Genomic DNA, 15,634 nt, shown 5'->3' with positions numbered 1-15,634 from the left:
GAGGTCAAGTCTTCGACGATCAGCTTGCGATACAGATGGTCGAATTTCAAGCAGAGCGTTCATCAAATGTCGTTGCTGTATAATGGGCTATGCCATACAGTAAGATATCATTGACTACGCTCAAAAGGGAAATGGTTTACACACCTTGACAAAATCCTTTGCGGTTCTTTCCCCTTTCTCGACCGACATGAAGCGCGATTGGCTGTTACTGACGATTGTATCAATCTGTTTTCAAGTCGGTCAACTGTGAGTCCCCATAGACGAAAATAAGATGTAGGAAACCTACTCTCTGACCCAGCTCCGCACGAGCTGCCGCCGAAAGATCTCCCCCATTAGTCTGGGAAATCAGTCTATACCCCTCTCTTCCTCCTATTCCATTAACAGCCACCTTCTGTCCTCCCTCTTCCTCTTCTTCCCTCCTTTCTTCATCCTCGAAAGCAGCATGTACTACTTCCAAATGCGCATTATACATCAGCGCCTGTAAATCGGCCCCCGAGAATCCTTCACTCTCCCTCGCCACCGCTTCCAGATCCACATCCTCTCCCAACTCCAGTTTCCCCTTCTTCGCCACTGCCTTCAGGATTTCCAATCTATCAGAGTTCGAGGGCATATCGCAGATGATGGATTTATCTAGCCGGCCTGGACGGAGGAGCGCCGGGTCGATAAGGTCTGGACGGCTTGTAGCTGCTAGGACGTAGACTCCCGATAGACCTTGAGCGCCGTCCATCTCTGTGAGGAGTTGATTGACTACTCGGTCCGTAACGCCTGTACTATCATGTCCTCTGTAACCAGTTTTTTCCAGTCCCATTAGCATTTTTCTTTATTTGATAGTCCTGCATAGAATGTATTGACTTGCCGTTTGGGAGCGATAGAGTCAAATTCGTCGAAAAACAAAACACAAGGCTTCGCACCACTTGCCCTCTCAAACAAATCTCTCACGCCCTTTTCACTTGCGCCGATATACTTGTTGAGGATCTCGGGACCTTTGACAGAAATGAAGTTGAGTCCACACTCTTTAGCGACAGCAGAAGCGAGAAGAGTCTTGCCACATCCAGGGTAACCGTATAGAAGGAGACTGGAGATGAGATGCGGTGGAGATGAAAGTCAACACCTTCGTTTCTGCGCTCAAGAGAGTTGAATAATATAGAGAAATGTTATAAGACATACCCCGATCGAAGACGTAAAGGACAATTGACAAAGATCTGAGCGTACTTGGTGGGCCATTCGAGTGTTTCCCGGAGAATTCGTCGAGGTTCTTTCAAGCCTGTGATGTTGAAATAAACCTTGTAAACGAGCTGTCCGATATAAAGGACGGATGGAAAAGTTGTGAAGGGTGAGAAGATTACATCGACTTACCTCCGATATCGCTCCACTTCACATCTGAAGTCTGAAGATTAACTCCTCGAAGGCTGAGAGGTGTAAACTCTTCATGGGCAATGACAAAATCGTCAAATGTCAAACGGATCTACAATCACCCAATTATGGTCAATTCCAACAACTGTCATGGAAGAAACAAAGAAGGGAGAAGAACGCACGTCTGTTTCTCTACTCTTGGTACACCGTATAATAGCCTGTTGCGTCGCACCTTGTACTAGATCACTCAAATCAGAGATAGAGTATCCTTCCGTCATACTTCCCAACAACACATAATCCAGTCCATCCCCAGTGTCCTCTCCCCTCTCATCTCTCCTCATTTTCATTTCCCCCTTGGCGGCAACGAACTCCCTCAGAATATCCTGCCTGACTTCCTTAGAAAGTGGAGGGATCTTGAGTATTTCGCCGAATACGTGCCGGGTGTTAAGTAAAGGATGGAGCGTGGAGGCGTCTTGTGCTGTGGCGATCATGAGGATGCCAGGCGGGAGGGAGAGGTGGGATGACATGAGGGAAGTGAAATATTCAGCGAGGATGGAAGGGTTTGTTGACGTTTTCAACTAATAGTGGAGAGAGCAGAAATAATAAGCTCAAGACCCTTGGGACTTCATGTGGGGGAAGGGAAGAGATTAAGAAATGTTGAGATACACTTACCTCAGTCTCGGGCGATAAGAGATTATCCAAATCATCAAGGATCAAACAGCAAGGCGCTTTCGCTTTTGCGTCGTCGATCCATTTATCCATGTTTTGCTTTATGGTTGCGATCCTAGATTCTGGGTCTAGTTTCCCCACATCCACATAAATCGTCTCTATCGCCCGCGATCAATCAGCCCATTATATTCATTGTATTTTTAGATGCTAGAAAGATGAGTTCCTTACCAGCCAGAACGAATCTATTTTCCTCCAAAGCATTGCCGACTATTTTTGCTAGACTAGTCTTCCCAGAACCTTTCGTACCCAATAGCAGCAAGGGTTTCGATCTCTGAAAAAACGCTGAAAGCCGAAGATAATCGATGGCTTCTTGGCAGATCTTGTCGAGTCCTGGGAGAGGTGATGAGGTCTGCTTCGGATCGGCAGAACTGGAAAAAAGGAAAAACAAAAGTGGGTTAATTGTCATACTGACCAAAGGAGGTAGAGTAGAGAGACAGGTCTTACAATGATAAATCAGGGATGGGTCTTCCCTTTCCAGATTTTGTCTTCTCCCTCTTCCCCGTGCTTTCCAAAACTTTGATCCTCGCCCATACGTTCATCCAATCTTCCGCTTTTCCAGCAACTGATATACATCCATTCGGCATTTCTTCCCAAGAGACAAGAAGCATCTCTGCTTCGTCCATGGGTTCTTTTTCTTGCGCAATGGCAACGGGACCTGGTGGGGGGGATTCTTCCTCTAGGGGCTGATCGAGAGCAATTTTGACAAAGAACATCTCCCCATCACTGATTCCGAGTCTTCTCTTGATTTTCTCAAGGATTGTCGGAGAGCACACAGCTATTCTCTCATCTTTTGTTCTCAAAAGGGCATTGGATGGGGGTACAAAAACGCCCCATGCGGATGCGACTTTGGGGGGGACTTGACGTAATTTGACCTGGCTGAACTTATTTCTCCCGTTGGGAAGGCCGGTCTTGACTATTTGAGGGAAGTATTGGGAAGATGGGATGGACGAAGCGGATTTGGACAAGCGAGGTCGAGGGGCGACGTAGATTTCAGTGTCGGGCTTAATGATAACCGCAGACTGGGAGTTGCTTGAGGGATTGGTCTCATCTAAAAGATAATTAGAGAAGCATGACATATGGGAATACAGCTGGTCAATCACTCACCAACTCGTATTCTGATTTTGGTTCGACCCATCACCCATACGTCAATCTCTTGTCCCTTTTGCGCTGCTCGAAGTTGGGATAAGAGATTATTCTCCAAGAAAGATGCATGTTGTTCCTATGATTATGTTGCTTCAGAAATTCGCCGAGATCGCCATGATATGAAATAGCTCACCAGGATCTCCCAGTCATCAGGACTCATCGGTGTCACAGATACTGACTTGGCAACAGTGGGATTATGTATCACGGCGATCTCAACCTGAAAATGCGACAGCAATTAATGTCAAATCGCAAGCGCTACTGACAACTCACCAAAATGCCTTCGCTCCATCCTAAAGACATGGCGACTTCGGGATCTACCTCGACACTTTCAACTCCATCGCCAACCTGGGAGACATTAGCCGCTGCATTCAGCCCTGACCATCCCAAGTACGCTGTTTTCGGCTGTCTTGAGGAGGAGGGGAATGATGGAGATAATAAGGGTGATAAGTGGAGGATGAGGGACTGGGGTCTCTTCATACGATCCGGTGTGAGCTATTGCCTTGCGAACGGGAAAAAATACTAACTGCTTGCTGTTGTACGAGCTGGGCATAGAGGGATAGGGGAAGATTGACTAGATTTGACCTTAGAGAACGGTACTTGACGGCCGCTTTTCTGACCATGGCAGTTTCAATTATCCCTGTACGAAGTGCTGGAGACTTGTTGGAAACTATCGATAACAAAGTGGAATAATCCATCGATGGACGCCAGTGAAAGCCATAGCCGGTTACTTCAACTCAGCCGATATGTTACGTAACAAGAGCTTTACTATTGACATCTTCATAGTAAAATAGTGCCTGCTGACTGAGAAAAGACAAGTGGTACATTTCATTCCATCAAGCGCAATATAAATCTTGCTATAGTTATACGATTTACCCAGAACTAATCAATAACTTTTGCAAATACTCCCACTTCTACGCCTTTTCATCGAGCGTCACATCCCCTGACGAACGCTTCCCATCCCCACTCTCACTATCGACCCTCTCCACCACCTGCTGTTCCTCCCACTTCCTGCTTGCTTTTTTCTTATCCCTATGATCCATGTACCCAATTGCCAAAGCTGATAATAGTGCCGCTGCTGCAAACCCTGAGGTTGCAAACATACCGGTGGAGACATATGGTTGTTTCGAGGTTGGGAAAGTGAAGATGGGAATGAATGCGGTGAAGATGTACGCGAATGCGTTCATCTGTTGCATCGTGACACGAGAAAGTGTCAGCTTGCTATTCTTTGCGCCCGAAGATAAATTAGGACTGGAAAGAAGAAGACGTACCATAGCGCCGACATATGCTCGTTTTTCAGGATCTTGACGGCTCGTTTCATTTACATACGTCCAGCACACACCCGCGGCCGTATTCGACAAAGCCGTCAAATCTATGTATTCAATCAACATAATCAACCCCGCTTGGTCAGCACCTTCTACCCATGGCTCTTGTTCGCTTGATCAAGATTGACCACCACATGGGGGACTCGAACTCACAGAATAAGGCCCAGCGAGTACCACGGTTAGCAGGATGGACGGGGGTAGCTCCCAATGCAGCGGGAATGATGACTCCCACCAAGGCTGCAAAAACCATGAGTGGCCAGCGGGAGGAACCGGGGAGGGCATCGGAGATCCATGAAGCGGCGAGAGCGCCCACGATCGTGATAAGGTAGATCTATGGGAAAATACGTTAGCAACTTGGCGCCGCAAGCTTCCCAACGATCGCAATAGAGAGAAGAAAATCAAAAATCAAAAAGATTTTTGGGTCTCGTCCCGGAATTCTATGCCACCGAAGCCCAACTTTGGGAAATGGGAGCTAAAGCATGCTTTTTAATCCATAAACACGCGGGATAGAAGAGATGTGAAAGAAGAGGGATGAGGACAGAAAAGAAAGAAGGGAGGGGAACGTACCCCAAGTGGAATGATATTGATTTCTGCAACACTGAATACTGCGGGTTGACCGCTGACATTATAACTTTTCACCCAGAAGATCACTAAGATCACCCCAGCATACCCATCAGCTCAACACCCAGCTTTAAATTTGTTCACCCTTCCAGACTTACTCGAACTACCAGCTTGTCCAATCTGCGCAGCCGCCAAGAAATAGAATGGGACTGCAGATCCTCTTGTGTCAGCTCAGCCCATTCCGTATTCACTCGTGTTGGCACGCATGAACTGATCGAATGAACGAGAAGAAAAACAAAAAACATACAGAGGTAAACGTGCCATGTCTTATGCCATCTCTTGATATCTTTCCACTTGAACAGACCCGTGTACAGCTTAGCTTCTGTCGGCATTCTCGCTCGAGCGATGTCAATCTCCTCCTGTGAGAATAACCTGACGTCTTTCCGTCAGCTTCTTCTCTGTCATGCAAGGGAAGAAACTTAGTTGATATTTTTGACTTACCAATTTGGTTTAGCCCGACCTGGGAGTTGGGGCATAGCGAAGAATGTCCAAAGTGCACAAGGGAGGGAGATACAGCCGCAAACACTATTTGACATCACCAATCATTCATCATCAGCCTTACACGACCCTCCAAAATCAGTCATAAAAATGAAGAAAAAGACTTACATAAACATCCACCTCCACCCTGCCCACCCTTGCTTCCCATCCAAACCCGAAAACACGGCCGCCATCAAAAACCCAGAAAACAAGGGTCCCACCGAGGTGAACACCTGGATAAGTGTGTTTCGTCTCGCGAGTTCGTGCGGTTTGTAATAGCTTGAGCAGACGTACATGACCGCTGGGAAGTGGCCGGCTTCGAATAGGCCAACGCTGTATAGGAAAAGGAAAGGAAAAGTAAGGGTAGTCAGTATCGGTATGTGTATGTGATGGGAGAGTCTATGTGGGGCAATGGCTTACAAAAACCTAAGCGCATAGAGCGTCCTCGTATTCTTCACCCCGGCTGTTCCAAACGTGAACGCCGTCCAAGCCAACTCGAGAAAAGCGATGTATCTCGGCGCGTTCACTCGGGTGAGTATCAGATTACTGGGAATTTGACCGATAACGTAGGCGGCGGCCCAGAAGGCGTTGGCGTAATTGAGTTCGTTGCCGTACAAGTTGAGGTCTTCTTTCATACCACTATCTGTTGAGGAACGGTGGAGGAAAAGAGAGAACGGGGTGAGCGAGCTGAGGTTCAGTGGGTAAAAAAAAGAGAATAAGGGTACTTACTGAAGGCGTTGGAAATGTTAACTCTATCAGTGACATAGTTAGCAATTGCTGTTTGATTGTAAAGACGGAGGATAAAGGGACTCGCTGGTCAAGGTATCGAATCATCACGCCCAAAGCCGCCGACGAGATGAGTGTCAGATCGAGCTTGGTGAGGAATATGGCTTCTCTCCTTGGCACATCAAGCGCTACATATCACCCAGCAATGATCAGCTTGAAATTCGCCGGGGATAGATGCAGTAGGAAAGGATTTGAAATAGAATGAGAAGGGAGGCTGGCTTACTTGACCAAAGATACGACTTCCAAGTCCGTTTAGAAGGGACATAAGTCTCGGAGGCAGGGGTGGGTACTTCTGCAGGTCCTGAGTTGCTGTCGGGTCCTACCACGTAAGCTGTGGAGAGTTTTTCATCCAGTAATGAGGAACGATCACGTTGGCCCATAGTATTGAAGTGGGTCTCCTTGACAGAGCAGAAGATGAATTTTGGATTGAACCAAAGGAAGCTGAAGGAGAAGAATAAGGGACGCCGTGGTCTATATAACAAATGTTCTGTGATGAATGATACATTTGAGATTGGTCGATCAGGTGCAAGCTGTGGTCAGATAAAGATAAGATTCAAGATAGGTGATATGGCGACATTGGTGTGAGCTAATATTTCTTGATCTTGCAGCTTGAGGAACGATCATGTCCTACCAATTTTCGAGCCCTTTTCGAGTCGACTGTGAGATCCCTGACTGGGATTGGGTGACGAAACCCGACCCGAAGGATAGGAAACAAAAAACATCTTGCCGATTGAACACAACTTGAATCGTTGACCGTCGTAGAGCCTGGAGTTACATGAATGATGATGTGATTCAGGTACAAGGAGATAACGGCTCGACGCCAATTCAGATCACTGGGAAAGTCGCGATGATGGCGAAGCAGTAAATCGCATACCGAAGGCTTGAAAAGGAAAGGAGAACTTAGTTACTTCGTTGAGGCCTGGGTCTGTTACTGGGCCCTAGCAGGCAAAACGTCTTCATTCGTTCCAAGTCGACTAACTCAGACAGAGATTGGGAAGGTCAGCCAAGGCTGAATGAATAAAGGATGTTGAGTGTCCTTTTCTGACCGCGATTTCTTTATAAAGATTGAAGAACAGATCACATAGTCAGCAAGCAGCTTAAATTTTCGGCAGGAAACTAATTTATAATTGACTGCTGAGACACTCATTCATGATATCTTACCGGAAAATGATTTTGTGCCGACAATTGACATGGCCGCTGCTGGTGGGAAGAAGAGACTGACCAGAAGGGCAAGGATAACGACATTGGTATGGAAGGACGGACGTAGACAGGTACAGATCCAGTGATTGGGTAAGAGAAGGAGAATGTACGTACTTTCAGTCCTAGAGCCATACCACCTACTACCGAAAAGCCGCAGTTTCAAATAACTGAAAGATGTTGTTCGGTATTCGGGCCAAAAGTCGAAGCATAAATTGGCCAACAATGGCTGGGCAGTAAACAATGTTATGGCTGGGTAAGCTTGAATCCCGAGGCTTGAAGAATTAGAAGTATGACGAGTGATAACAACAGATGTCGTGATTGAGAAACTTATTAAACCCACCACAACGAACGAATTGACTAGACCGACGGTCGTCTATCTACTAGTATTTTATATTGCGGACATAGCCGAGGTTTCCCCTTATTTACTTATTTACCTCTTCTACTAAAAAAAATAACTTGCTCCGCTCGCGGATGGAATTACGTATCGCACAGTGACAGCGATTCTTGTATGTATGAGACCGTTATGCCCATAATGCATGTATTTTGCAAAGAAAATGGTAATACATATCAGACAAAGTGGTATATCGATGCAGGGTGGATATTAAACATAATACTGTACACAGACAAACATCGATGGGTCGTTCTACTACTGTTTTCTCCTCTGCACCGCAAAACTACTTCTCCGTCTTCCTCCGTCTCGTCTTCCTCCGTCTCGTCCTACCCCCTTTCCTTTGTATACTTACACCTTGAGACAGTGCTGGGAAATGGTGCAACAGGAGGAGCAGGATGCAAGAGGTCCGTAGCAACGTTCTCTGAGAGAGTCCGGCGAAGCTGGGACGACCTTCTCCCTTCCATCCTTCCTTGACTCTTCATCGTCCTTCCACCCCTCTCCTCTCCTACAGTACCTGAACTCGTATACCGAAAAGATGCAGCTGGATCCGGTGCATCACCACCGAACAACAACCCTGGCAAAATTTCTTTCGCCAGCTCCCTCACAAGCACCGCTCCATCCTGTTTGCTCAGCCGCTCGACAATCTGTGCAAGACCAAATCTCTCAACGAGGGTGGCTTTGTCAGGATGACATTCGCAGACGACTTTGGTGAGTCGGAGGAGGTTGAGTTTGATGACTGCTTTACTCGATCGTTCAAGGGATTCCGAGAGGCGGGAGAAGAAGGGAGGGTGAGAGAGGGAAGAGGTGAGGGATGTGGAAAGACGGAGAACCTTGAATAATCTATTAATTAGATAGAAGTTAGCCAAGTATGTTTGGGACAGGGTGACGGAGGGAGGAGTATGGACGCACGGATCGAGAATACCCTCAAATGACACCCCAGATGCTTGGACAAAGCACCTCACAAGGGAATCTGAAGCAGACTTCTCCAATAAGACATCTTCTACCCGTGCTGTCTCGTCTTGCATCCTACACCCGCAACCCATCAGCAGATGCATCCACAGCCCAAGGGAGACTATGCGGCCTTCAACTCACCAAGCCAAGATTGCATCCAGCGCACTAACTCTCCAGTAGGGATCTTCCAATAAATCCAGATAAACTAATCCCATAGCCCGTCAGCGTTCGCCCTCATCCTTATTCTGAGAATATCTCCAAAGTAAATCAACGAGTAAGATCGGGTAAACTCACGACCCAGTCCATCATAGTGCCATAACAACCTCCTACTCCCCTTGCCCGCATTGGCCATATCGCATAAAATCGGCAAGGCAAATTGCTTCAAAGGAGATTTATTTTGAATCACCCGCTTGAGAAGGGGAATGATACCGCTAGATGCAGCTTCTTCTTGTCGGGATTTGGAGAGACGTGTCATAGAGTAGATAGTTTGGAAGATGTGTGAGCAAATTTCCTGTAAAATGGGTAAGTCAATTACGCAAGTTAGGTCAGGATAAGAAGATGCCCACAATTGGAGCAATTAATATTTGGAAATTGGACGTACATTACTGTGACTTCCCTTGATGTTCTTCCCCAAAAGATCCACAAGTATCTCCATTGCATTGGAATTCTGGAGGACTTCAATCAGTTGTGGGGATGTGGAGAGGTGTTTAATAGCTTTGATCGCCGTAACGAGTAACTTTCGGGGCAAGAGATCGCACGCTTTCAGTAAACCTACATTGTGCGTGGGGGGGTGGGGGGGATTGTAGAGTTTGGGCAACGGAGTCGCATTCGAGATTTTGGGTGAAAAAAATGTGAATCCTTGATTAGTTACGTGCAAGATTTGGGAGAAAGTAGGATGGGCAACGTACGAATCATGATAGTTCTCGTGGCGAACGCCTCTCTCACTCTTGCATCTGCCTGCGCCACTTGACAGAAGAACAGTAATACCCCAACCGATCTACTGGCCTGCTCCATCATGAATTGCCCCCGTTCCTGTCCTTGGCCATCCTCCATCTCTCCATTGCCGTTACCATTTCCGTCGTCATTCGCACTTCTATCCTCGTATTTATCTTTCAAAATAGCCAGCAACGCAGTAGAGAGCGGATCAATCACCCCCTCTCTGACAAACATTCTCACGAAATCGTTCCTTGGTGTGGGGCTCTGTAATTCGAAGACAGAATTAATACCCTCAAGAGAGGATAGAATGAGTGTTTTGTTAAGGGCGTAGTCTTCATCAAGCAGTTCCACAAGGATTCGGAGCCCACGGCACCTAATGTAACCAAAAAATAAAAACAGTTAGTGTTACGCTTGGACATCAGGATTGCCATGAGCGATGTAACCAGAGAAAATAAACGTACGAGATGAACATTTGTAAAGTTAATGCTGACCTTGTTAGCTGACGGATAAATCTCGATGCTTCCAACCGCGTTTCTAAAGAATGTTTCTTTGACGTGTATGGCTACAATCACCCTCAGTCAGCATGGTTATTACAGCTTTTGTTGCAAAGTGATTGGGGGAACCAGGACCTACGATGATGACGGGGATACCGCCAATGAGACAAAATGACTCGAGCAGTTCAACATTGCTAGTCACAATCTGATTATGCAGAGATTAAGGGGTTAGCTTATGGCATTACGTTCCTTCATCCCTGCTTCATTACCGTCAAAATCCAGACCAAGGCTCACCAGATTAACAAGTTTCAGTAGCCTTACGACTACATCCCTACTCAATCGCGATTCGAGCACTTCCAGCACACTTTGGACCGGAACAAAGAAAAAAAACTCTTTACAGTCAGCACGAGCAAAGAAAGAACCCTGGGTGATGAAAGGATAAACGGGGACGAAAAAAAAAAACGTACGCGATAAGACCATGTTGAGCAACAAAATGAGCTTCCAATCCCATTTCAGGCGAGCTATTCTCCAGAATCCCAAACTGGATCTATCATCAGCTTTCCTCAAACAAATCGATCCCCTCGCTTGCCCAAGCCCATAGGATACCCCTAAAAGGCTAGACTCACCAAATCATCACAAACGCCTCTTAACCCTCCTCCCCCCACTCCGCCAATCATCAACTCATCCACCAATTTGCTCACTTTTCCCTGCATCATCACTTTTTTATCCCTCATCAATTTCTTCTCCAAATCTTCGGCTGTGTCAAACTCGTCTTCAATCTCGGCGAAAGGGTCGAGCATGTCTTCTTCGTCCGATTCTGGGTAGTCAAAATTGATGTGGGAGTGGGGGTCGGTGAATGATATACCTCCTTCACTTGACCCTCGCCCTCCACCACCACCATTACGCAAGGCAGAAGATGATGAGAGTGGATGAGAAGGAAGAAGAACGAGCTTCAAAGGCACTTCCTGCGACGACGAAAAAGTCTTATTCGCACCACCGAAAATATCCTCATAATTCTCTTCTTCATTCTCTGTATATTTCTTGATCTGTTCTTCCACCTCTTCGCCTACTTTGGCTTTATTTCTCAACGAGCTCGAGCGGGAGGATGGAGAGGATCGAGTTGGTGCATCTTGAGACAGAAAGCTGTTGTCCCTATTCCTATTTTTCGTTTCTGTGCTCATTCCTGTGCCCGTTTCAGACAATGAGGGGATGGTGAGTGTAGAAAAAGAGGAAGGAATAGGATTCGAAGGTGCACGCCGCCTAGGAAAGGAGGAATTTGGGATGGGGATAGATGATGATAGAGGGACAGTGATCGGAGGGGCACCGGGGTTGGACGCGGATGCGGATGCGCATGTGGTCGCAGTTGTGGACGTACTTGAATTTCCTCGGACATCAACTCGAGAAGAGGGTTTACGTTTGACAGGCGAAAGTGGGTATTTATGGATATCGTCAGGGTGCATAAGACCTTTTCGTCCTATGGCCTTCAACTACATCCTCCTTCGTCAGCTTTTCCCACATTTTGGGGCCAGGTTAAGAACATGATGAGCACTAGATGAAAAGGACTGACTTTGAGAATCCTCATTTTTTTCTCCAACGACCCTTCATTCTCTCCGAAAGCTTGTTCCATATCCGAGTAATCCTCTACTTCGCCCACAGGGCGCGACAAGTTTGATTTTCGTCCCGGCTTTGAAGAGGGGGTGGGTAGAGCCAAAGCACGATTTTGTCGGAGAGTCTTTTGATTCGCCTCCTCTGCCTCTTCCCTCGCAGTTGACGCGCTTGAAGCAGATGATGTTAAGTGGGTGTGATGATGCGCTTGGGGGTGCTTGTATATCTCTGTCCGTCCTACAACACGAATAATAATTTCATCGTCAGCTCTTTATATCCTATCCTCATTACAACAAGGAGACGAAAGAACAAAGAAAATGACCACAAGAAAAAAAGATTAAGGGGAAAAAAGGCAGATGAAGACGGAGACGTACCTAATTTTGAGAACGAAATCCCTTCCGCAAAATCATCATCCCATCTCTCCTCTCCTTCCTCCTTCGCTCGTTCAAGTACGTCACTCACCATATAGTTTTTACTCAACAGTCCTCCCCCCTGCCCTACCTGATTTCGCAGTTGGAGCGGTAGCGACAGAGGCTGTTCTTGGGATAAGGATGAGGATAGAGGTTTGGAGTTGGAGGTGGGAAGAAGGGAGAAGAGGGAGAGCGGAGGGTTGGACTCGCCTCGTTGGCGGGCCTTTGATATGAGTGGATTTGTAGATGGGACAGGAAGAAGGAGGGCTTTTGATGCAGAGGTTGAGGCAGAGGCAGACGAAGTGGATGGGGAAGGAGATGGTGATGGCTTGGAGAGGTTTTTAGGTGACGCTGGGTCATTTTTCAGGTGGTTAGTGGAGTAAAGACCTAGTAGAGGGGAGGGGAACAGTAACTACCTTTGAGAGCTTCGTTCCATTCCTGTACCCTCTGTACAGCTTCATCATACACTGTCATTATCTTCTTGCGCGGTTTTACTGTCCCTTGTCGTGATTGCTTTTCGTTTTCACCCTCTCTTTCAGGTCTGGACTTGTTTCCATCTCGTTGGGCTTGAGGAGTTATGCCGTCGGAGTTAGCTTTTGGATCAATACTATGGTCAAAGGTGGTATCGACTAAAGACGGCGTGATTGGGGGGCGGTTTGACGCGGATTTTTTGACGGATAACATCCATGGATGGCGGAGTAGTTTCTTGGCAGAAATTCGAAGGTTGGGATCTTTTTGAAAGCAATGGTATAAGAAATCTTTGACAATCTGTTGCTTTATCAGCACTTGAATTATTAGAGGCATGTCATGTTACTTACAGGACTGGCACCTTCCGGAATGCGCATACTCTCATCTTGCACAATCCTCCATAAAGCCTGCATCGGCGCCAAATCACCGTAAGGTGGTTTCCCCTCCAGCAGCTCGACCACCACACAGCCTACACTCCATATGTCGCTCGCTGTGCTCGCACCGCTTTGTTCAATCACTTCCGGTGCCATCCAGTAAGGAGACCCAACTACTTCGGCTTCGCCATCGTTGGATTTACCAGATTGGTCGAGAACGGCGGTAGGGGCACGAGAGGAGACTCCGAAATCGGCAAGTTTGACGGACCCGTCCTTGTTGGTGAGAATGTTTGCGCCCTTGATGTCACGGTGGATCACGCCCTGCTCGTGCAGGTAGATCAGGCCCTCCAGCACTTGACTGATGTACACAGCGACCAAGCTTTCCGGGAACTTGCCAAACTTTTTCAAGATGGTCTGTAACGACCCATTCTCGCAATACTCCAAGATGATCCATAGATTCTCCTTATCCCTAGCAAATCCCTTGTATTTGACAATATTCGCATGGTTGAGATTTTTAAGCAAGTCGATCTCGGACATGATATCGGGGAGGGAGGACGGAGGAAGGGAGAGGAGGGAGATGGACTTGATAGCGACCGTTTCGCCAGTGAGAAAGTTGAGTGCGCGGTAGACGTTTCCAGAGGCACCCCTGCCCAGGAGGTCCCCTAGCTGGTAGTTGGAAAGGGTTGACGCTGCCATGGTGCATGGTTTCCGTGTGCCGTTACCTCATTCGTCGCCAAGGTTGTTTCTTGCTACTTTCGATTGTCCGTGCGCCCGCAGCGCAGCGTGAGGAGATGTGGAGTATATCAAGTCGAGTTCTCTCTAGCAAGATTAAGCTGATCACCCATCCAGGCGGAGATGAGGAGTATGGTAGTTTGTAGAGATGGAAAATGAAAGTAAAGATGGAAATCCAAGATGCAAGAAGGGTTTGTACCCTTCATCATCGCCCATTCCACAACAAAAGTCGCGTCCCAATCATCCTCATTTATTTATTTCCCATTGCATATTTCAGCCCTAATTATAGCATATAATATGGGTATTAAATTCAACTTGCACCCGCCCTGACGAGAATAATTCTCAGCAATTCCCAATTTCCACAATCAAAAGTGATGATGTCACCCATTCCCCTTTGCCTCCACATTCGAGCACATGGTCCAATGCTCGTTATCTTCTTGCCTCTTGCAATAGTACGTAGACTTTTAACAAATCTACTTTGGCAAATACCATCTTACAGCCCAATAACAATGACCAAACCACGACAACGAACAGTCTCCCAGCGACAGCCCAAGGAGGACGAGGATGCGTCCCTTCTTACCACCGGTTCGTCTCTGACTTCTGGCCGTCTTTCCTGATCTATGCACGGCTGACGGGGTACGCAACAGCTGATATTTTAGACGAGCAAGGTTCGCCATATGTCAATTTGTGAAAAGATGTTGAGGATGTGAGCTAATAATTGTGGGATTCGTAGAGCAGGAACAAGAGATCCGGGAACTTCGGGAGAAGAATCAACGGAATAACGCCCAATCTCAAAACGCCCTTGATGTAGGCATCTTGACATGTCTCTTCATGTTCGTGCATACCCTCCCACGATAAAATATTACCACTATTGACAGCCGGTTACTCTACAGCTCTGGTATCCAAATAACATCCCACTTCCGTTCCCCCTCACCTATCATCCCCCTCCTCGCCCTTATCCAACTCATCCTCCTCCCTCTCTCTCTTACCCCACACTTTTTGCCGGGGCCTCTCCGCCCCTACGTCTCCTCCCCATCCAATCACCTCCTCATTCTCTCCGTCCATCTCACAGTCTCGATTTTTGCCATTTTGCTGCGTAACCAGCAAGCGGGTGCGACTCTGGAAACACCAGCGTTGGAAGTGGGAGAGGTGGCGAGGTGGGCGCTGCCGAGTTTGGTGGTAGGCGGTGTGGAGATGCAGAGGAGAGGTGAGAGGACGGCGGAGGAGAGGTTGAGGCTGTTGGAAGGGGCGAAGTATGAGGTCAAAGGGGCTTGAGGTGGTTTGGTTTCGGGGGGGGGTGGAGATTGAAGAGGAGACTAGTTGGTGCAACATACAACGATGGATTGATTTTAGTAAACTCACGCTGTTTCAAATAAACGTCGTCTTTCCAATCAGTGTTGCTTACCTCAGGCCTCTAGATAGGAACACGATGGTAGCAGTATAGCTATGTATCCAAATCCTCATTCACAAAGGTTTTACCGAACCCTTCCCGAAAACGGTCATGAAAAGGACTTTTGGAACTTTCTCAACCTCGTTGTCATTTTAATAGAGTCAGGTGTAAGAAGCTGCCGTTTCGCATACTGGTCAGCTTTTAATCTAATTCCATAAAATGCCACAGTGGCGCTCCATTTAAAACACAAAG

General features: G+C 47.2%; 4 protein-coding genes across 4 annotated transcripts in view; 1 reads left to right on the top strand and 3 right to left on the bottom strand.

Annotated features, from left to right (window-relative positions):
• Positions 1-3,920, bottom strand: part of CNBD0190 (hypothetical protein) — a gene marked incomplete at both ends in the record, with an annotated part of 4,351 nt that extends 431 nt beyond the window's left edge. The window contains 14 exons of the mRNA XM_771105.1: positions 1-87; positions 145-225; positions 287-782; positions 857-1,075; positions 1,168-1,264; positions 1,357-1,465; positions 1,536-1,931; positions 2,026-2,180; positions 2,251-2,450; positions 2,527-3,130; positions 3,187-3,301; positions 3,359-3,442; positions 3,496-3,696; positions 3,750-3,920. The exon at positions 1-87 is cut by the window's left edge and continues 2 nt beyond it. Coding sequence (XP_776198.1) covers positions 1-87; positions 145-225; positions 287-782; positions 857-1,075; positions 1,168-1,264; positions 1,357-1,465; positions 1,536-1,931; positions 2,026-2,180; positions 2,251-2,450; positions 2,527-3,130; positions 3,187-3,301; positions 3,359-3,442; positions 3,496-3,696; positions 3,750-3,920 — 3,015 coding nt within the window. The remainder of the gene's footprint in view (positions 88-144; positions 226-286; positions 783-856; positions 1,076-1,167; positions 1,265-1,356; positions 1,466-1,535; positions 1,932-2,025; positions 2,181-2,250; positions 2,451-2,526; positions 3,131-3,186; positions 3,302-3,358; positions 3,443-3,495; positions 3,697-3,749) is intronic.
• Positions 3,921-4,136: 216 nt separating this feature from the next.
• CNBD0180 (hypothetical protein) lies at positions 4,137-6,811 on the bottom strand (the record flags this gene model as incomplete). Its single annotated transcript, XM_771104.1, has 11 exons — positions 4,137-4,594; positions 4,701-4,878; positions 5,115-5,197; positions 5,267-5,317; positions 5,416-5,540; positions 5,610-5,693; positions 5,775-5,978; positions 6,066-6,288; positions 6,375-6,397; positions 6,460-6,559; positions 6,655-6,811. The coding sequence occupies 11 exons, from the start codon at positions 6,809-6,811 to the stop codon at positions 4,137-4,139; spliced, it is 1,686 nt and encodes a 561-aa protein (XP_776197.1).
• A 1,537-nt stretch (positions 6,812-8,348) lies between these two features.
• Positions 8,349-13,956, bottom strand: CNBD0170 (hypothetical protein; the record flags this gene model as incomplete). Its single annotated transcript, XM_771103.1, has 15 exons — positions 8,349-8,862; positions 8,932-9,048; positions 9,115-9,178; positions 9,268-9,484; positions 9,575-9,744; positions 9,882-10,282; positions 10,371-10,471; positions 10,543-10,608; positions 10,698-10,767; positions 10,871-10,944; positions 11,030-11,890; positions 11,971-12,245; positions 12,383-12,769; positions 12,835-13,186; positions 13,237-13,956. The coding sequence occupies 15 exons, from the start codon at positions 13,954-13,956 to the stop codon at positions 8,349-8,351; spliced, it is 4,389 nt and encodes a 1,462-aa protein (XP_776196.1).
• A 545-nt stretch (positions 13,957-14,501) lies between these two features.
• CNBD0160 (hypothetical protein) lies at positions 14,502-15,267 on the top strand (the record flags this gene model as incomplete). The annotated part of the gene is made up of 3 exons (XM_771102.1): positions 14,502-14,577; positions 14,726-14,825; positions 14,871-15,267. The coding sequence occupies 3 exons, from the start codon at positions 14,502-14,504 to the stop codon at positions 15,265-15,267; spliced, it is 573 nt and encodes a 190-aa protein (XP_776195.1).
• Between the last annotated feature and the right edge of the window lie 367 nt (positions 15,268-15,634).

This window comes from Cryptococcus neoformans, chromosome 4 (assembly GCF_000149385.1).
Source record: "Cryptococcus neoformans var. neoformans B-3501A chromosome 4, whole genome shotgun sequence".
NCBI classification, from domain to species: Eukaryota; Fungi; Basidiomycota; class Tremellomycetes; order Tremellales; family Cryptococcaceae; genus Cryptococcus; species Cryptococcus deneoformans.
The sequence above is the reverse complement of the archived record's forward strand: the minus strand, read 5'-3'. Positions and strand labels throughout refer to the sequence as shown.